The sequence below is a fragment of the Dermacentor silvarum genome, chromosome 6 (genome assembly GCF_013339745.2).
Source record: "Dermacentor silvarum isolate Dsil-2018 chromosome 6, BIME_Dsil_1.4, whole genome shotgun sequence".
NCBI classification, from domain to species: domain Eukaryota; kingdom Metazoa; phylum Arthropoda; class Arachnida; order Ixodida; family Ixodidae; genus Dermacentor; species Dermacentor silvarum.
In genome coordinates, this window is record NC_051159.1 from 171,367,336 (window position 1) to 171,387,170 (window position 19,835).

General features: G+C 47.5%; 1 protein-coding gene across 5 annotated transcripts in view; it reads right to left on the reverse strand.

The window, feature by feature from the left end:
* The window catches only part of LOC119456398 (irregular chiasm C-roughest protein-like), an 812,164-nt gene that overhangs the window by 269,869 nt on the left and 522,460 nt on the right, over positions 1–19,835 (reverse strand). For all 5 annotated transcript variants that reach the window (XM_049669811.1, XM_049669813.1, XM_049669810.1 and 2 more), the window contains one exon: positions 14,481–14,621. In XM_049669811.1, coding sequence (XP_049525768.1) covers positions 14,481–14,529 — 49 coding nt within the window. In that variant the 5' untranslated portion in view covers positions 14,530–14,621. The remainder of the gene's footprint in view (positions 1–14,480; positions 14,622–19,835) is intronic.

Sequence of the window (19,835 nt, forward strand, 5' to 3'; positions counted from 1 at the left end):
AGAGCAGCAAAAGAGAGAGAGAGAAGACTATAGTAGCTCAGAAAGCAGCAACAAAATTCACTGAAAAATAAAGAACGTAAGATGCGCCTCGCAAGATTTCTTGACATAAATCGAGTGAGTCGACTTTTATTAATCAGCACAAATTTCATGCGGCGCCTTCTCCACAAAGAGAAAAACATGTGCAATCTCTCTGTATTTTTTTGTCTTGTTTTGGTTAGCGATCTTTGATATGAAACTAATTCTACCTGCTGACTTCAAAATGATGACGAGTATTTTTTCCCCCAAGCCCATTTCACTAATTGATGAATCAAGCACGGAGGCGCGGGGAGGCTATATTTTTTCTTAAAAATTAAGCTCGGAGTAATCTTCGGAAATGACGCACAGCTCTCTATTATTGGTGAGAAGTCGGAGCAAGGGACATGCATATAGGGTAAAAAGAAATGTGCGGTTAAAATCTTCTGAGAACGCAATTAGCGCAAGGCAAGGGATAAGATCAACCAGAGGAGAGAGATACTCGAAAAAATGTTTTGCACGCACCCCGCTTTTGCATTTGTATACTCCCAGGTAATACCTGTTAGCATGTTGCCGCCTGCACTCACGAGCACAATTCCTCGGAGATGCACTGCAAACTTGGCTTAACCACCTTGCCTGTTTTTGGTATTACCGGCCCAAGTCCTTTTCTAGGCAATGCGACAACGCTTAAAGCCTGAAACTTAATTATTGTACACAGAAGCGTAGAAGAGTTGTTCACTTCGACTTTCCTCTTTCACCAAGTTGTCGACCAGTGCAATGTGCAGTACGGACAAGGCAACTTCAGCGAACTGGTGACGAGGTAGACGGCAGAAGGAGAAACAGTGTTGAAACAACGAGTTGAGACAAAGGGAAGCTAAAGCAAATGAAGCCAAGTCAAAATGTCCCGCTCCCCGACGCCAGCAGTGTAAAATGGTAACAAAGAGAGAGAAGGAGTAGGAAAGAAAGTAAGTGCGAAGGTAGGACAAGTTCTGTAACTGCCACAAGCGAGCGGAGTTACTTTCTAAACTCGACGGGAGCGCAGGAAATTTCCGTAATTGAGCGCGCCGGGGACGCGGCGGGAAGAAAAGCGCCGACGGTCGAGCAATTCCCCACGTTTCCAGCAGTTGCGCTGGCATCGGCAGATAAGTTGGACCACGCGAGGCTGCGAACAACGAGAAAGGCACGTGGCACTGAGGAGGAGGTGGATGAGGAAAGGAGGGTAACGGGGAAGGCTCAAGCCGAGTCACTGACGCACGCCTTTCCCGTGTCTCGCTGGGGGAATGCGATAAACCAGCCGTAAAAAAAAGAAAAAAAAAGAAAGCATAAAAAGAGCAACGGCGGGTAACGCTTCCTGTGGTTGACGCGGAAAACGGCTCGAGAGCACCAGAATGTCGGCAGATAGCGCCAGTCGCGAGATCTTAGTCCACAGAAGAGCTCAAGGGGCAGTCTTACAGAATGACAACTTGGTTTCCAGAACCGGATGTTAAGAATTTCTCTCTCTTGGTGCGATCCCACAACGGCGCAGCCCCCGATTGGAACTGATATCTCAAACATCCCCATTTCTCAAACTAAGGCTCGAAGAGAGGACATTCGCGGTCGCGAGGTGCCCATTGCTGCTGTACAGATCTGTCATAGGCGGCGCGAATTTGAGGTGACCGAGCATAGAACGCACTCGAAATAGGGAGCGAACATTTCTGAATGCATTCGCTATTTTCGTACCTTTATTGACGTATGTCACGTTATTCAGGTAGAGTCTAAAGTTTCAATGGCCTTCATACTTGGCGAAGTTCCACACGTGGGCTGGCCCAGTACTTTTCGAGCCTACATTTAGACGATGAATCGTGCTCTATAAGCATCTAAGGTATGAACCAAATGTCCGTAGTCGTTGAACTAAGCGAAGGCCTTAACAGCTCACCAGAGTGACGCTTTAGGTGTCACGTGTACATGAGGGCGCCCGAATCGCCCCACTTGTGTTATCAGTGCCAACGTATCCCTTTAAACACTAGCTATAGTGGCTCCGTTGCTATGGCGTTCTGCTGCTGGGCACGAAGACACGGATGCGACTCGCGGCCGCGGTGGAGTGCGGTGCGCAAATCTTCGTGTACATATATAGTCGGGTACAACTTTAGAAGGCAGCGGCATTTGCCCCCTCAAAGGCGGAAGCATATGAGCCTCCACCAATGGGCGCGCACAAAAGACTTGCGTCATGAGCCGGACGGCCGGTATCCCCGCCGACGGAGAACATGGCAGCCCGCGCTTCAAGCCCGAGGAGAGTCGCGTCAGCGGGACTGTTTCTTTAGTCGCGGAGGAAATCGGCTGCTGCGCTTCGGTCATCTGGGCGGGGCCTCTCCTGTCTTCTTAAGTTGTACCGGACTATAGTTAAGGGTAGTGTAGAGAACCCGGCGTGGTGAAAATTAATCCGGAGCCCTCCACTACGGCCTTTCATAGCCACAGTGCTGCACTGGGGCGTCAAACCCCGCGAGAAAATCAGGCCTAATTTACCTAGTATTCTGGGCCCGTATTCACAAAAACGTTCTTACGTTAAAATTATTCGTAAGAGCAGGTGTCAGCCACTCCTCGTGTTGGACATATCATTAGCGAAGGCGTCCGGACCATAGCAAACACCATTTAAACGATAAAAAAAAAAAAAAAAAACTTGTGAATTCAGCCTCGGGTCCTTGGCAATATTCTACACATTTGAATGCGTCAAGGTAAAAAAACTTCATCAGTAAAATGATTGTAAACGTTTATTACTATTTTATTGCCTCTAACAATACGTATTGCCTGAGCTTCCTGGTCTTAATATTTACTAGCTCATTACAAACCGTATCCTCGCTGAATCAAGCACAGCGCATTGCAGTCATATGTGCGAAACGTGTGATTTTGGTGTAGGGGCTCCCATGTGGTCTTTTATGAAGGCCAGACAATGCGCGGCGCCCTCCCTATTGTCGCCTCACGCATGTAATTTTTGCGGGACCCAAGAAAAACCAGTCCAAATACGCTAACATTACAGACGACGAAAATGTGTCACCGTAAGCATTAGGGACCTTAACGCCGATGTGACGATTACGCTGAGAAAACATAAGTACAGTGTCAGCTTTCCCTGAATCTGATTCCTATCGTATAAAGTGCTTCGCGCAAGGACCAACATAAATGACGTGTGATACGGAAACGTCTTCGCCGCTGAGACGCACACGCTCGCGCGCGGAAGTCATTAGGCGTTGCAGCTTCGATGCAGAAAGCGGGGCGCTATAAATGAGGGAACACAGGAGAAACCCGAAGCTACCGTGATAGAAGAAAACAAAAGGCAAATACATTGCAATAACGGAAAGAAAAAAGTAATCAAGCGACGGTGAAAATCTAAGGCAGCCATTTTTTTTAACGCAGCACGCGTCTGGCGCGCAGTCGAGGATGTCTCGAGCGAGACATCTCGTTTCCCGCGGCGGCCCGGGCATTACGCTGTCTCTTATTTGGCAAAGATGCCTTCCTCTTGTAAGGCCTTCAACCCCGGCGAGCTTCGACAGGATTTACGAGCATCAAATTATCTGTTCCTTCGCAAAGCCCACTTCATCGTCGCGAACGGAAGCAAAATAGAAACAGAACGGCATACAGCGAACCCAGAAAAGACGGGCAGACATGCCACCGCAGAAGATTCGTCGCCTCCGGGCAAACGCCGACACACAGCGAAGTCGCTACAGCGGCGACAGCGAAGGGAACGCCGAAGGCGGGAACAGGACGGCGACGGCACTGAGGATAGAGCGCACGAGGGGAGAGGACCTCGTACCCACCGAGCTAGATCACGATGGCATGTGCCACTATTACACCCTGCGAGTTCATGTTTCTCTTACAACTTGAAAAGAGGGAGAACCCGCGTCGTGTTCCTATTTGTGTTCCCTTTTTTTTTTGTTTGCTCCTTCACATAGCTCGCAACGTAATACGTCGTCACGTCGCCTCTTCTCCGACTGCCGTCCTTTCTCCGCCCTTGCTGCTCCGCTATATCGCTCTATGTTGCGTCTCTTCAAAGCCGTGCAGCGCTGTTGAGGCTACGGGGCGCGCGTCAGAGTGGCCAACACTGCGCGAAAAGAAAACAGCGCCAAACTTCCGCGAGAATTACACTGCATATCTCTCGCTGTTCGGATCCCCCGTACTGACTGAATCAGTTCAGTGCAGCGACACGCGGCCAGAGGTGTGCACGCCGCGAGGTCTAGAGATGCCGCCTACTTATTGGCGGAGCCCGAAACACCAGCTCCAATAGTGCTGCGTGGTTTTAGCGAGACAGCGCGTGGCAGCGTTCCTCTTATTTTGGCTGGGGCCGAGCAGTCCGAGCGTAGTGCGCGTCTACAACTCCTGCCCTCGTGTTCTCCCAAAAGAAGCCTCCTCCCTCCGTCGCCAGCTGCTGCTTGTGTGTGTTCCGCGTTTCTCTACTTCTGAGCGCGCAAGCTTTCTTCTCTCACGCTCCAACGCGCCGGGCGCTCTACAGCGGGCCCTCCGTCATCGCGACGTCGTCCCGTTTTGTGACACGTCGGCTTTTTGAGTCCCCTCCGTCGGCTTCTTTTATAGAACGTGGCCCAGCCCACAGGCTGTGAGCGCGAATCCCCATTTACCTTTTGTTGTTTGGATGTCTTTTTTTCTCTCTTCTTTCGAAGCTTTCTACTCGCTGATTTCGACTTGTTTTCTTAAGCACTGAAGAGTATTTTTTTTTCCCTCTCGCTCTCACCATGCCGTATAACCGTCGCCGCGGATGTGTCCTCGGAGGCCTTGTTTTGTGTTATCGTCACTTGATTCGTGCGAATGGGTCTTTTCTTTTTTTTTCTTTTTCTAGTAAATGTGTGCTGCATCTCGCTTTCACCCCCGCCTTTCAATTTAAGCCTTCCGCTATTCCCCTCTACATCTCGCAGCCAGTCTATTACGGTGACGCTGTCACTGTCACATTTTTTGTTTATTTGTTTTATGCTACGACCGAAAAAGGAAACAACGTGTAACAACCAAAGCGGATCCGGCATACCCGTTATATATATATATATATATATATATATATATATATATATATATATATATATATATTTGCACCACTCTTCGGAATGTTTCGACTTTTCTCAGAAACGCGAGGCCAGTTTTTTATATTTTATTGTGATCCAACGGGAAAGGATTGAGGGGTTCGAGAAAAAAAAATGAAATAGGGCACAAGCAGTGACAAGTGAAGAAGCGATCACCGGCTTCAATGCGGTGCGCAGCCGTGCCCAAGCGCGATCGGTCAAAAACCACGCCCCTGTTCTGACCCACCCATGTACGACGATGGCGGAGGCGTCTTGGAAACTCGGAAGGGGACAGGCCGGAATGTATGTAGCCTCACAACAGAGTCAGATGGCAAGGTGCGACACACAAGCACCAAGTCGTAAAAACGCAGAAATTATTTTTGGATGCAAATAGTTTGGCAGCGAAACCAGACGTTTGTGTTTGCGTGCGGGAATCAGAAAGTGACTATACATGTGATTTTATGCAGCGAAGTTGATGGCTCATCGGTGCCACCTGCCGACATGAAACCAATTTATGAAATATTGGCGTTTACGTGCCATAACCATGATCTGATTACGAGGCACCCTGCGCTAATAATAACTACCTGGAATTCTTCAACCTGCAGCCAATGTATGCAGAATTCAACCGGAGACCTCACCGCAGCGCCATAGCTATTAAGCTACCATGGCGGGACCCACCAGCCGAGTTCAATGCATTACACGAGAAAACCATCTTAGTTCCCAACCTCTTTCATTAAAAGCGTTAGCGCTAATGCTTCCTTTTTTATTTTTGTTTGTGCTATAGATTAAGTGTAATATGAAAATGATAAACTTGTCTCGCTGTAAGCTCTTCATTCTGCAATTTCTACATCTGGAATAAATAACAAATGCCGAGTCTGTGTCGCTTCGTGCAGCCGTAACTTAAGCAGATTTCCCGAAACACACTTTTTTCCAGACACTCGCTCGTCTACGTTTCCGGCTGCAACGGTGGCAACAGGAATAACGCTTAAACCAAAAATTAACATCCAACAAGGGACGAGAAGCTGACGCACAGATGGTTTGTGGAATGCTTTAAAAACAAAAGAGGCAGACAGAAAAGGACAGAGAGAGAGAAGCAGTTGCAGAGGCAAAAATAATAAATCAGGAACGTGTATTTTCTCGTGGCTTAAACGCGGTTGGGTGGTCCTGAATCACCGGAAACGAACAACCGAGCGGCTAATTACTTGTCAAAACGCATGATGTTATTTCTCCGTCTCCCGCTCAGATTTGTCATGTTATCTTTGTCGTGTTTCTTTCTTTTTTTTTGTTCCCAGTGCCTCTCATGTGTTCCAGGCTGCGTCATTGGCAACTAGCCTCACACACACGAAAGAGAGACAGAGAGAGAAAGGAAGCGCGACAACTCTCGCGCCTGTGCCACCCGTAAACGCAGGCTGTCTTTCTTCATCCCCGAAAAAGAGAAGACAAATTGAGCTGCACATTGTGAGGGAACGCGATTACGCATAGCAAAACTTGAGCACTTGTAATTTTTGTTGAAAAAGAACAGAAACATACGTGATCGTGGCGGCTGTGTCGCGTTTTGAGGCACGCGCTCACAGTTACAGGCGCTGCCCGCGAAAGGCAGCCAAACGGACCGGAAACGAATAGCGAAGTTGGGAGCTAGATGAATGAATGACACAGGCACTGCACACACCTCACCAATAAAGCTGCGCTCTTTGAAGCAACTGGCCGCCTATTTCAAGGATTTTATATTTGATGGTGCTGGTCTCTTGTATAAATACGTCTGTCGCTCGCCGGCCCATAAAGCGGTGAAGGCACTTTTGTGCTTCTTGAGGACGACGGGCTTGTGCCAACGTCTGTCACTATTAGTGCAATAACACACGCGTCAGCGAACTAACCGCTAAATCCACTTCTTTCCTTCCCTCCTCTCCCTCTCCCTGTCATCTTTGTGTTCCCCTTTCCCATTCCCCCGGTGTAGGGTAGCCAACCGGACGTTATTCTGGTTAACCTCCCTGCCTTCTGCCTTTCTCTTTCCTCCTCCTCCCGTCTGAGTGTGGGCGAGCATGTGCCCGAACACGAGCAAGAGACAAACAACGGCAGCAGACCGGCTATGCGTGTACTTACCTTGCATGCGCACATGCGCGTGAATGACTCAAGGTTTAATTAAAACCTTCTGGCGTTTTCCATGCCAAAACCAAGATCTGATTATGAGGCACGCCATAGTGGAGGAATCCGGATTAATTTTGACCTCTTGAGGTTTGGACCCAATGGTGAACCCAATGAACCAAAGGGGTGAACCCAATGCACGGTGCACGTGCGTTTTAGCATTTCGGTCCCATCGAAATGCGTTCCCGCGGCCAGGGATCGAACCCCTGACCTATTGCTATGCAGCGCAACGCCCTAGTCACTAAGCTACAATGGTGGGTCAATGACTGAATGTGTTTGCGCGCTTGTGGGACAAATCGCATCAATGGGGCGAGCAGAACACTTCGAGAGCCGCTTGGCAACTACGTCGACGAATTAGGCTGTCACCCTCGCACTCATTTTCTTGTAGTTCTTTGTAGCCTCCACGAAGCCCACTGCCACATTCAGCAAAAAGCCAGGCCCGGAGGCTGTATTTTTCTTGCGGAGGCTAACGTAGATCGCTCACGATCAGCCAGATCCCACGAGGCAGCTAACGAGGAATGACGGAAACACAGAAATAGCCACCCACACGTTCATTTCCCAATGTGCCCGTTGTGACAAGCGGTGCACGGAAACGTGTTTGTCATCGGAGGAAAGCTAAGCAGTTTTAGACGAATTTCTTTCCCCTTTATTTGCTGACCGCGCAATGGTCAGAACATCCCATCAAGTGGAACCCCCAAATTATCTCCAAGAAGCCGAAATGTCTAACCAACATTAAAAAAAGTGTACAGTGAGTCTAAATGTCTGACGGAAAAGCTAATTGTTAGATGTTGAGATGCAGATACGAAGTGACACCACCTTCAAGAGCGCCATTTAAGAGTGAGTCATTGCTCTTCCTGCTGGAGAAATAAATATTGTCCCAAATGACACTTTGTCTGGTACACATGCTTGCGCTTCTCATGTTCTTTTGGTGTGTGTGTGTTTGTGTGTGCGTGGTTTCCCTTATAGTAAAATTGAATTGGTAGTCAGCGCTTTGCTACCTTTCCATACTATTTTTACCAATTTCTCACGTTACATTAGGTATAAAGATCGCTGAAGGGCGGAAACCGAAGCGAAATGCAGTCAACAAATTTGAAGAGGTGTGAGAATGTAACGAGTGGGTGTGCCGACTGACATATGTCGGCATGGGAAGAAGCTATTTTAGCAATGCAAATCAATTTATGCACCATCAATGTCACCACACCACGCCACTGAGGCGAAAAGTTTGTTAGCTCATTTATAAAGTTCTAGCAAGCCGATGTGTGATAAACAGCAGAGAAAGGCGTGAGATCACTATAGTTAATGGTCATCAGACATTGGCTATGTATGATATACAGGCCAAGTGCTGGCCCTTTTACATGCTACCACAATGTGGGTGGCGGGCGTGAATGTCATGAGCAGTTACGTGTGGCCAAGCTATGTGTGTGTGTGTGTGACAGAGCTGAGGGAGATGCAATAAGTTTTATTGCGATAGCAATTATATGGACACTCCAAGCGCATTTACGCCGTCGCCTTGGTCGTTGCCGTCGTCGTCGCCGTGAGGTTCAGTATAAGTCCAACGGTGATAAAACCGTCGCCGCGCGCTGTACGCTGTGTGTGCGAGTGAAAGCATGCGAGGGTGAGCCGGCAACCGCAGCTCGCGAGGGTGGAAGGCGGCCAGAAGCGCGCGGTCTTCGTTCGCACAGGGGGCACGGGCAGGACACGACGGAGACAGTGGGGGTGGGGTGGGGGGGGGGGGGTGCGTTCGGCTCTTGCGGCTGCTGCTGACGGAGCTGCCGCGCGGGTACCGTATCTTGAAAGCGATCTGCTATGTGGCCGAAGTGTGCGCCCGCAGGGGCTTCATCTTCAAAGCGATCTGCGATGGGTACAAAGTGCATGCGCCGAGTGCCGGTAGCTTCGTATGCGTTGTGCTTTCGACGTTTCATTCGCGTTGAAGCGAGCCGAGAGACAGCGCGAAGGTCAATTTGCCCGCTGCTGCTGGCGCGCTTTCTCACTCCAGCATTATGACGAGTTTCTGCGGCCATCGAGCGAGATGTGTTCATGTTTACCTGTGCGCGCGTGACACCATGCATGTTTATTTAGTTAGTAAGCGAACGTTTACAACTTTATACCGCCGATAAAACTACTATTGTTACTTCGTATAGCTGTCTACCAATTTGCTATCACAATCGATGCTTCGCCTTTCGGGCGAAACTGCGACTTTTTAAAGAATAAAATGCCTTTAGCTCCCGTTGTCGGCGACCTTGAAGTGACCTTCAGTCAAAAGCCAAAGCCATTATCCGGGCACTCAAACGAGAACATGCCGGCAAGTTGGGAGGAGAAGAAAACGAGATCATTAGGGTAACCAGTCAAAACTTGAGAAAATGCGGTCTCTGGCCTCCAACCATTTGCACAGGACCACACTACATACGGTAATTACTGCCCAAACAAGTTACAAAAACATTGCTTCCGGTTTCTTACTAATGTTTGTTCACAATGTCACTCAAGCTGTAACTTCTAGTGGGGCTGAAGTTTTATTTGTCATTTCCAATAGCGATGTTCGAAAAACAGATGCAGGGCCCCATACACATGATTGTCATCTTTTGGTGCTGAAACAGGGTTGCCTGTGCTCTTTTCAACGCCAGCGGTCCGCGAGTTTCGCGGCGCGGGTTCTGCGTCGCCTCCTTCGAGAGATGGCGCCACGCTGCGTGACGCCTCCTTTAGGCGCCTTTCTTCTTCTATAGCTGGGCAGTGCGCTCTGTCTCCTTGGCCTCTTTCGCTGCCTGTCATGCCGCCTTCGGCCGGTTTTCTTTTTCTAGCTGGGCGGCGTACATATAGACCAGTGCACAGTAGGGCGTGCCGCGGTGTTGTGCGGTGTGGTGGGGTGTGCCGCTACTAACATGCACTATACCCATTTTAATATTGTGGCTAGTATCATCTCCAACCCATCTGCTTTGCTGGTAGCCATTTCATGCTCGCCTCTACTCTCGATTAAGAGAGAGCCAGCAATTTTCCCCCCTTTTTTTACGGTATCGCTTATTTTTTAGTGGCAAAAACGTGTGATGCTTATGCTTCATGGTTAACATGTGTTCATTTGAACTGTCTCATGTAACTGTAACGTCTACACCTTTTCAGGGCGTTTTAGAGGAGGTGTCGGGACACCAAGAACAAAATAAGGATTTGAAGTTGTTTTTAACGTTTCCTCAAGATGTGTTGGAAACATCTTGTAAAAGCTGTACACTCAACCCACAGCGGCCCCCTTGTTCCAGAAGGAGCATGATGCCATCAAGAAGCTACGAGACAAACGAGATCATGTGATACTTCCTGCCGATACAGGGAACACCACCGCCCTACTAGACAAGTGCAAGTACAAGGAAAAAATTAACACGCCACTGACCGATGCTGACACGCATGCCAACGTTGCAAGAGATCCGGCTGCCAAGTTGCAAAGGCACCTGCGAAAATTGTTGGCCTCAGCACAAGCAGATATATTACACACTGTTTTGCCAGACTGCATCAGCTCCAGCCTTATACGGCTTACCGAAGGTTCACAAGCCCGCCGCTCCCCTAGTGTGCTTCATCCGTTCGCCGCTGCACAAACTGGCAAATTATCTGTATAGGGTCATCTCGCCCCTGGTCGCCAAAGGTGATACCCATAACCACAACAATAATGACTTCATTGAGAACGTTAAAGGTACAAGAGTAGACCCCGATTACACCTTAGGTTCTTTCGATATGATATCACTTTTTACAAGCACACCCATAGACCTGTCTATGGATGTTTGCATCATCGCACTCGACAAGGATCCCGCGTTACCTGAGAGGTCCCCCATCGTGGTGGTATCTAGGTAGGCTGCTCAAGTTTTGCTTATCGAACATATATTTCACATTCGAGCGGTAGTTTTATCGGCAAATTCATGGAGCGGCGATGGGAGCGTCGATTACGGTCATGATCGCTAACCTCTCGGTGAAGGCTGTTGAAGCTCAGGCGTTGTGCCCCCTCACGCCAACACCGAAAATCTTTCTCCGATACGTTGACGACTGTTTTAGTACTCTACAGAGTATTCTTCACCTGTTCACGGCTCACCCGAACAGCATGCAAGCAGCAAATAAATTCAGCGTGGAAGCGGAATCAAATGGCCAGCTACCGCTCTTGGACACTCTCGTTCAACGCGAGGGGCCTCGTTTGTCATTCACTGTGGTTCGAAAGCTCACTCACATTGGAGGCTACCTTCAGTACAATTCGGTGCACCCGGTTTCGCAAAAAGTTTGTCGACTCCCACAAAGTGTACTCAAGAGCGGAAGACCATGTGCCGGACAATGTAATAATACGGTAGGACCTAGTGCCTGTGGGTACCTCAGGCGCTTTGTTGGCTCTTTTAGATGCCAGCTGACTCACGAAGCGCCTGTTTAGTCAGGACCCAGCAAAAAACGGGTCGCAATCCCGTACGCCCCAAGCGTTAGCGAGACCATGGCACGGGTACTGCTATCATATGATGTGCGCATGTTCTATCATGGAAACTGAGGCTTGAGATAGTCAACGTGAAGGATCGTCTGGACAAGAACAAGTTCCCAGTCGTCGTATATGTCGTACCATGTACAGATTGCCCATACGTCTACATAGACGAGACCGGAAACTTCAGAACACGACTTCAACAGCACAGGAACGTCAATAAACAAGACGTTGAGTAGAATGCCCTGGCGGAGCATTGCGCAATTGCATCACGTTCTATCAACTGGGGATAAGGAGAAGGAAGGAAGCGAAGGCCGGGAGGTTAACCAGACTCCACCCCGTCTGCTACCCTACACATGGTGCAGGGGATGGGAGAGTAAAAGAAACTGGGGAAAAGCACGTGTGACGGCCAAGGAGAGGAATCTATCTTCAAGCCTTTATCTAGTGTCACTGATTATCCAAATCACGCCTCACACCCTTGATCGTAACGATGGCAATATTCCGTCCATCTATGCTAGTTGCCTTAATTATGTCATGCATTACACATAAAGACCTGGCCGGTTTTCACTAATTGTGAACAAAGCCGCTCCTTTAAAAATGTATCATCCCGACCAGATGGGCTTCTGGCACACACTCGGCTTAATTTTGTCAGGACGGGTGCACGAAAAGTGCTATCTTCTAAAATGAGAATTTCAAGACCGAACCTGCTAGTCTGAAAGAGTAAGGGACACAAGTCATAAGGAAAAAGCAGGAAGGTTAACCATGGTAAAACGCGGTTGGCTACACTTCGCTGGCAAAAGGGAGAAAAGGGACAAAAAATAATGAGAGGAAGGAAAGGAAGTAAGGATCGCCACATCCACTCTTCAACCAGTCAAGATCAACTTGGCCTCGTCACGGCGTTTCTACAGGAGAAAAATCGGCTTGCAGTTGGCCACTTGTAGACTATCGATGGACAACCGGACTGACTGCATCTTCTCAAAGAGTTTTCATATGGAAGCAGTGGCGATGAAGGCGAACGGTGAAGTACCCGGTGTTGCCCCAGTTCAAGCTGACAAGGTTCACTGTCATCAAGTGTGTCCTTTTCGCCACGAGCAGCATCGAGGCCGTCGCACAAAGTGACATGCTCATCTGCGGCAACAGTCGCTACTCGTTATCTTTAGCGGAAGACGTGCTTGTTCTTCCAGTTTGCACACTACTTTGATGTTGAATCATATGAGCCAGGTAAATCATCATAATTAGACGCTGCTGTGTTGCCCTCTGGCAGGTGACTCCCTCAGTAAGGTTGGCGGGTCATGGTGCTTTTGCAGCGTGGAGTCACATGTCCGATGTGGCACGCAGAAGCTTTGGCATGCAAACCCGATCCTTCTATAGTCGGTGACAACCTCATAATAACAAGGTTATATGTACACTGTCTAAATAAATCAAAATTAGCATAAAAACACCAGCCAATTAGATTCGCTTATTTACCTGGCGTCAAGCGATTTTGTGAGTTTGAAACAACTTTTTTTCTGTACAGATCGGTCTTTGTGTCGCTGGTTTCAGGATGAAACCTGAACATCTAAGTACTTTTATAAGAAATCCTGACGTCACTGCTCAGCCAGAGGTAATATTTTAGCTTGACACAGCTTACTTTTATTTTCTAATTAGCCTACCATTTACATTGGCCAACCAAAGTCCTTAATCTGTGAGCGATCTGCAGCTGGTTCAGCTTTCTTTCAGAGGTGAAGAGCACGTCCACTGAGTTCTTGTGGGTGGAGCTTCTTCGTAATTCTTAGGTTGTTACCGACTATAGGTGGTTTACGTAGACGAGATCATAAAGAACGGTGCTACAGACCACGAAAACAATCTAACATCGTACGACGCCACCCCACCGAATTCTTTTAACTTTAGAACCTCATATCCCCGTCTTATGGGCACACGACACTCAGAGCTCACTGAAGAAAGAAAGCCCGCTGTAGCGACATAAGCACCACTGCCATGTCAGTTCTGCTGTAGCACACTCGCAGCTCACGGGCGCACTAGTTCCTCGCTCTATGAGCGTGAGACGACATTCCAGAATACGAATTGGCATCTGTTTTCCAGTTGCTCAAGTAACTGCCGAGGCATAGCTGTTTACCTGATCACACGTCTCTACAAAGGTTTTGCGAAAATGAGCCTACTCGCTGGTCCCGCGGGTAATAGTGTCAGAACTTGGATTTCAACAGCACTGCCACGGTCGTGTTTCCAGTTTCTCCGTTATGGGTATTAAAATTCAATTTTTCTGTCTTATATGCACAGAACGTCCTAAATATGTGCGTGTGCGAAAAATTAAGAAACTCATCGAGGTGTATCTTGCGCCGCAGGTACCTGTAAAAGAACTCCCTGGCTCAAACACGACAAAAATTGTCTATACGCTGACGGACCAACTTACACGTCGAGCAGATAGCGCGAGAGTCACGTGCTCAGTGCGCTCTGCTGAGGTGCATTTTACTCCTGCGTAACCTGTTTCTTGCTTTCATAGGGATAAATAGAATTTCCGTGTTTGTTGTGGCAGTGAACACGGTCTGCTTTCTTTTCTTATGGGGTGTTCTTTTCAATGTGCATGAGGAAGCGAGTATGTACTTACTCGTCTAATTTCGTATGTAGTGTCAGAATAGCGCGCGTTGCGCTGAAAATGCTCATATGGAAACAAAGATGGCTTAAGACAAAGGAATGGGCGAACAGCACTTGTGTCGCCACCGGAAGCCCTGTCGTATTGCGGGGCAACTACTTATAGGTGGCACTACGTTTTGACTGGATGGAGAAGCAGCGCCACCTGCCCGGGGTGCGTGACTGTTTCGCTCCAGCGCAGCGCAGGTATACGAGCCCAAGAAAGAACTCACCTGAGACACAGACGGGCAGCAGAAACGCAAGACAGGCGAATCCGACCATCTCCACCGTTGAGCTCCCTCGCGGTTCGCGTGATCTCACTTAGGCTGGACGATCGGGCTCGTGAGCTCCTCCTCCGGTGTGGGTTCGCCAGTCTGCCAGATGCAACAGAGCAAGAAAAAAAAAACGAACTGCTAAATAATGAATGAACGCGTCAAAGCCGTATCTAGCCACGCCGGTCATTTCGTGTACAACCCAAAGGCACACAAACGGCGCTCCCGAATCTCCCGCTCTCTTGGACAGATCAAATCACGCCACGTCGGCCACCGAACGGGATGCCGAAACTATCGGGCGGCGCAGAGAGAACGGCTCGCTGAGCCGGCCCAACTCGTTACCTCAAAAGCGCTCGTCAAGCGGGACGATGGCACTTCCAAGGGAATCCCGAATAAGCAGCAATCGTGGAAAAAAGGAGGCAGGAAATGCCTTAATCTCAGAAGGAGTAGATGCGATTAGGTCGCCCCCTTTGATGGCGGTTCCTTCGGATGCAGTCTTTTATTCATGCAAATTCGCATAAAGCCTTTCAAATTTATGTAAATTAGAAAGACGACGCGGGAAAGGCTTGAAGGGCATCAGCGCGGGCAAGAGAGATTAAAAAGCAGTCGAATGAGGCGACGCTATTGCTCGATTCTCTCTGGGGATAGCAAAGTCGACCTATCTTGGAAGACGTACGAAGTGAAACACTGATTCGGCCCTATGATCCGAAGTAACAACATTCGTATAATCACTGTAGAGTTTTCAGGAGATGAAAAACGGATACCGCGAATAGTCAGTGTCGCCAGCAGTGAGACGAAAATTATTACGTTTTGCTGAACCCGAGAAAAGCTTGCCCAGGGTTGTTTGAGAGATGCTGTTGCAATTTTCGATGCTAATATGTGTGAGCAAAGGAAAAATATTAACAAGAATTAAATAAATCTCTGAAATCGAATGAACTGGTCATGGTTGCTTTAAACTTTGCATTTTGTGCTTATTCTTATTGTGGGAAATGAGCTAAGTACTATTGAAGCTATCAATTGTCGCTATTTATAGCCCATGCAGATGTAGTCAACCTTCACGCGATGTTTAACTAAATATTTCGAAAATGCTACAGGATTTGTATTTCTTTAACGATTACTCTAAATAGCAGTATTAGGCTGTTGCGCATAAATAGCAAGCTTTTACAGCACAACTGAGCATGGTATTGCCATCCTCGTCTAGATATGTCCCGCATACCAGTTAATATTTGTCTGTTGGCTGTTAAAACGTGACCAACGGCAACGGTCATCAGGTGTAGAGAGTAAGAAATTGTTAGATTACTTGTCCAACTGCTTATAATTGACAGCAGCGCAGGTAGACGTTGACATACACGACCACAAAAGCCACTAAGCTAACTCCGTGGTGGAAGGACACGGCTGTGCAAAGATGTAATGACAGCGTGGGCACATACGGAAAAACGAAAGACAAACTGCTAGGCCTGTCGCGTCCCACTTGATTGCATAACCATGTGGGCCATATTCAGCGGTTGAATTCACAAAGATTTTATTTTGTAAGTGACCTCTGCCATTGGCCAGCTGCATTCACTAATCACATGTCCAACATCAGAATTAGCCAGAAACCTTTTTTGTCACGAATACATTGTAAGATAATTTGTGAATACGGACCTAGAAAAGTTGTTTTGAGTGCCGTCCACGATTGGCCATCACCGCGTACGAATGCTCGTCTCGACTCGACAACAATCGCTAATATGAGTGGCCGGTGCTCGTACGCAGGCCAAAACTTAAACGCTGTCACGTAACCGAAATCATGCGAGTACGGGCCGTGGGCCTGTATAATTGTCACAATGCCTTTCATACGGAAGTGCATTTTGTAGGAGCATACGCTACATATTCGTCTTTGCAAACATATTCCGTTTTATCTCATTTATCGTAACTCAGAAAGCCTGAAGGCATTACTTAGACGGGGGGATAAAAGAGGGTAGTTTATTTAAGAAAGGAAACACCAATGAACAACGATAAATGCGGTAGGTATACGTGAATATTTTCTCATTATTATGCAAGTACAGATAAAAAAGAAACAACAAGCTGTAATATAACATAAATGAGACCGTTCTAACATTTGTTTCAATGAGGAAAGAAGAAAGAAGTGAGGTGAATATTACTTAATTACGTATGCCAACGGCAGGTGATGTAGGTGATGACCTGACGAAAAATAGAGCGAATAAATTGTTTCATGTGAGTGTGCTAGGCAGTTGTACGCGCATGAGGCTGCGGTAAAGAAACGGCATTTTACACGGCATTTGTATTTGAAAAACGAAAGAGAAAGAAAGATTTGCCATCATCATTACCAACGCTCGTCCGAGTGACTGTGATTGAAACGCGAAGACAATCTTGACTGGGTGGTTTGACCGGCCATTGGTAAACAGCACTTATGCATGAAAAGCATTGTCCATTCTTCTGTAATCCTGCTGCAAATTTTTTGGAGAACTTGTGCTTTAGGCTTTTTAATGCTTAGAATATCTCAGTCTGGTCTTACAGGTCCACGTCATCTTACGCACGCGCAATGTTTCTGCAAAAAAGAACTTAAGAAATGTCCTGGTTAAGCGAAGTCAGATTTTCGGAACACGTACCTCTCCATATCAGCCCTTACTTTTGAAGCAATAATTCACAACCCAAAAGAAGTAATCAGTTTCGTTATCGTATTAATTTTACTTCCAGCCCGAACTTACCGGGGCAGGAAGCGCGCGAAGTCTTTATGGTGAAAAGGCAAACGGAGAAATGCCGACCAAAACTGAAAAGGTTTAAAAAGCTTCAAGACATTTCAGTTTCCGTACCATTTCGGCCTTGTTCACAAAAAAAAAGAAGAAAAAAAGGTGGCTCGACGAGGTGAGCTCATGTCCGTTTTAGTACGTGACCGAGGCACCTAGCGTCCGCCGGTGGAAGATTGCCATAATTCCTGTTCAGCGTTTTTACAGAGAAGCTGTATATGGCTAGGTTAAGTCCAAAAGTGCGTGCGTCGACAGAGTCTGTAGAAAAAAGTCATGTCGATAAAATTGAATCCCCAGTAGCCTGCTGCGCGCCGGCGGTGCTCCGTGGCTTCGGAGTGGATGGCGGAATAATAAACCGTCATTGTGTATCCACCAATGTCTGTGCCTCGTTTTCTCGTGACTTCGACATCGCTCTAGCGACGTTATCAGCAGTTGTATACTTTGGTCTTGCTATGGCCAGGACGCGCGTAGTCCGTACTGAACAAGAAGAACGTGCATGGAAAGAGCACCGGCGTGAGCAACAGCACGAATGGGCGCGAAGGCGACGGGAAGCTGCTATTGCCGAACGCGTGTCATCCGAAGGATCTGTAACGTCGGATAGCCGCTCTGTGACCGATGAAGAACAACAGCGTCCCCGCGAGGATCGCCATCGCGAACAGAAGCGGGAGTGAGCGCGAAAGCATCGGCAGCCAATTGCAGTACATCACTGTGACCACAAAGCAATGATTACCATAGTGACAAAGTAAAGAGAAAAAAAAAGGAGGATAGCAACAACGAAGTTATGTGTATGCGTCTTTATTTAATCAATATATCGAATAACCATAAATAACTTAATGTAGTTATCAACAAGTACAGCTTCGCTGATCTAAGCTTCCATCTTCACATAGTGGAAGGGTTCTGATTTTTTTTCTTGTAGTCTGGATAAGAAGCAATTCCAGATACTGACAGGAACACGAGTTTCTTTCTTTCGCGATTATGCTTGCCTAGTCATCTTCGTGATTATAAGTTGCCACGTGTTCCACAAGTGCATTGGAGACAACGTTCTTGCAATCGAGAGTTCGACGGAAGCCCGTCTGGTCGGGATGGAACATGACAAAGAAGGACGTGCACCGACCAAATAAAACTTCAAAAGCAAGAAGTTTCGGCTTGCATACGGAAGCCTTGTTCACAATGGGGCAAAAGTGGTTGAAGTGCCTCTTTAAGTCGGTTTTCGTATGTGACGCAAGCACCGCGCGTAAGACGGAGGCACGCACTCGTGAGTCGGAAGGACAAGCTGCCACAAGAAGCCTTTCCTGGCGTCGTTTACAAGATACCCTGTGTGGACTGCGATTGCGTCTACATCGGGGAGATGGGCAACTTTAAACAGCTGCTGCGCAAACATCAGGGCGATGTGGGTAAGAAAAGAGTGACGTCAAATGCTTTGGCAGAGCACACAGCAACGAATATGCACAATATTGACTGGGCGAATTCTAGTCTACTCGGCCAGGAAAGAAAACTAGAAGTCACGCCTGTACCTGGAGTCCCTCGAGGTACAGTCAACAGGACACATGCTCAATCGTAACGAAGGAACACTTCCCCCGTCTTACGCGCGGTGCTTGCGTCACATAACCTACTTAACAGGCACTTCAACCTTTTTTGCCCCACTGTGAACAAGGATTCCTTATGCAAGCCGAAACGGCTTGCTTTTAACGTTTTATTTGGTCGGTCTACGTCTTTCTTTGTCAGATAACGTCCGTCTTTCTAAAGTCATTTATATCGTCTTTCAGCCGTCTTTCAAAATTTCCGCTCTCGTCTATATAAACATTATCCCAGTCCGCACAGGGAATTCTATAAACAGCGCCTGCAAACTTTTCTTTCTTGAGCCGGTATTTCACGTGCACCAGTTCATGCTTCAGCTTACGGGCGGGAACATGTGCCACGTGCACGTTAAATGTACGCAGAACCCATGCCAACACCTCACTGACCCCTGGCACAAAGGAGACGGTGGCGTCTTCTCAGGGCCGGACCATGCGCAACGTCTTTATTGATTTCTCTAAACATTTTCCGATTAATAACTCACAACTAGCTCATAACACCTTACTAACTTTCGTTACTACACAAGCATATAGTATTGTGGCCATAAACTAAAGTACTAATGAAGTTATTACCCTATGCAGCTTTATAGGACATGCAGGCACCATACTGTGGTAAAAGCAAGTAAGCATTACAACAAAACAAATACAACCTGATTGCATAGAATGAATATACCAAATAGCACACAAGTTCTATTGTACCGCTCTACGAGGTGACGCCGATTTATGAATATTTCTTCATTCCGGTTCTTAACTGCGCTTAAGCCTTTTTGAATCAAACGACGAACAAACAAGCTCGAAAAGACCTTGCATGTAATTACACGTAATAAAGTACCTATATATTTCAAGCCTTGTACGTAGCCCGCATAAAATATAAATGCATGCTTCGACGTGACACAGGGAGCTGCAAGTGAAAGGTAAAACCGAAATAAACGAGGTGTTCTTTTTCAAAAGAATGCAATAGAATGGCCGAAATGAAGGAAGGAATGTTCCGATCT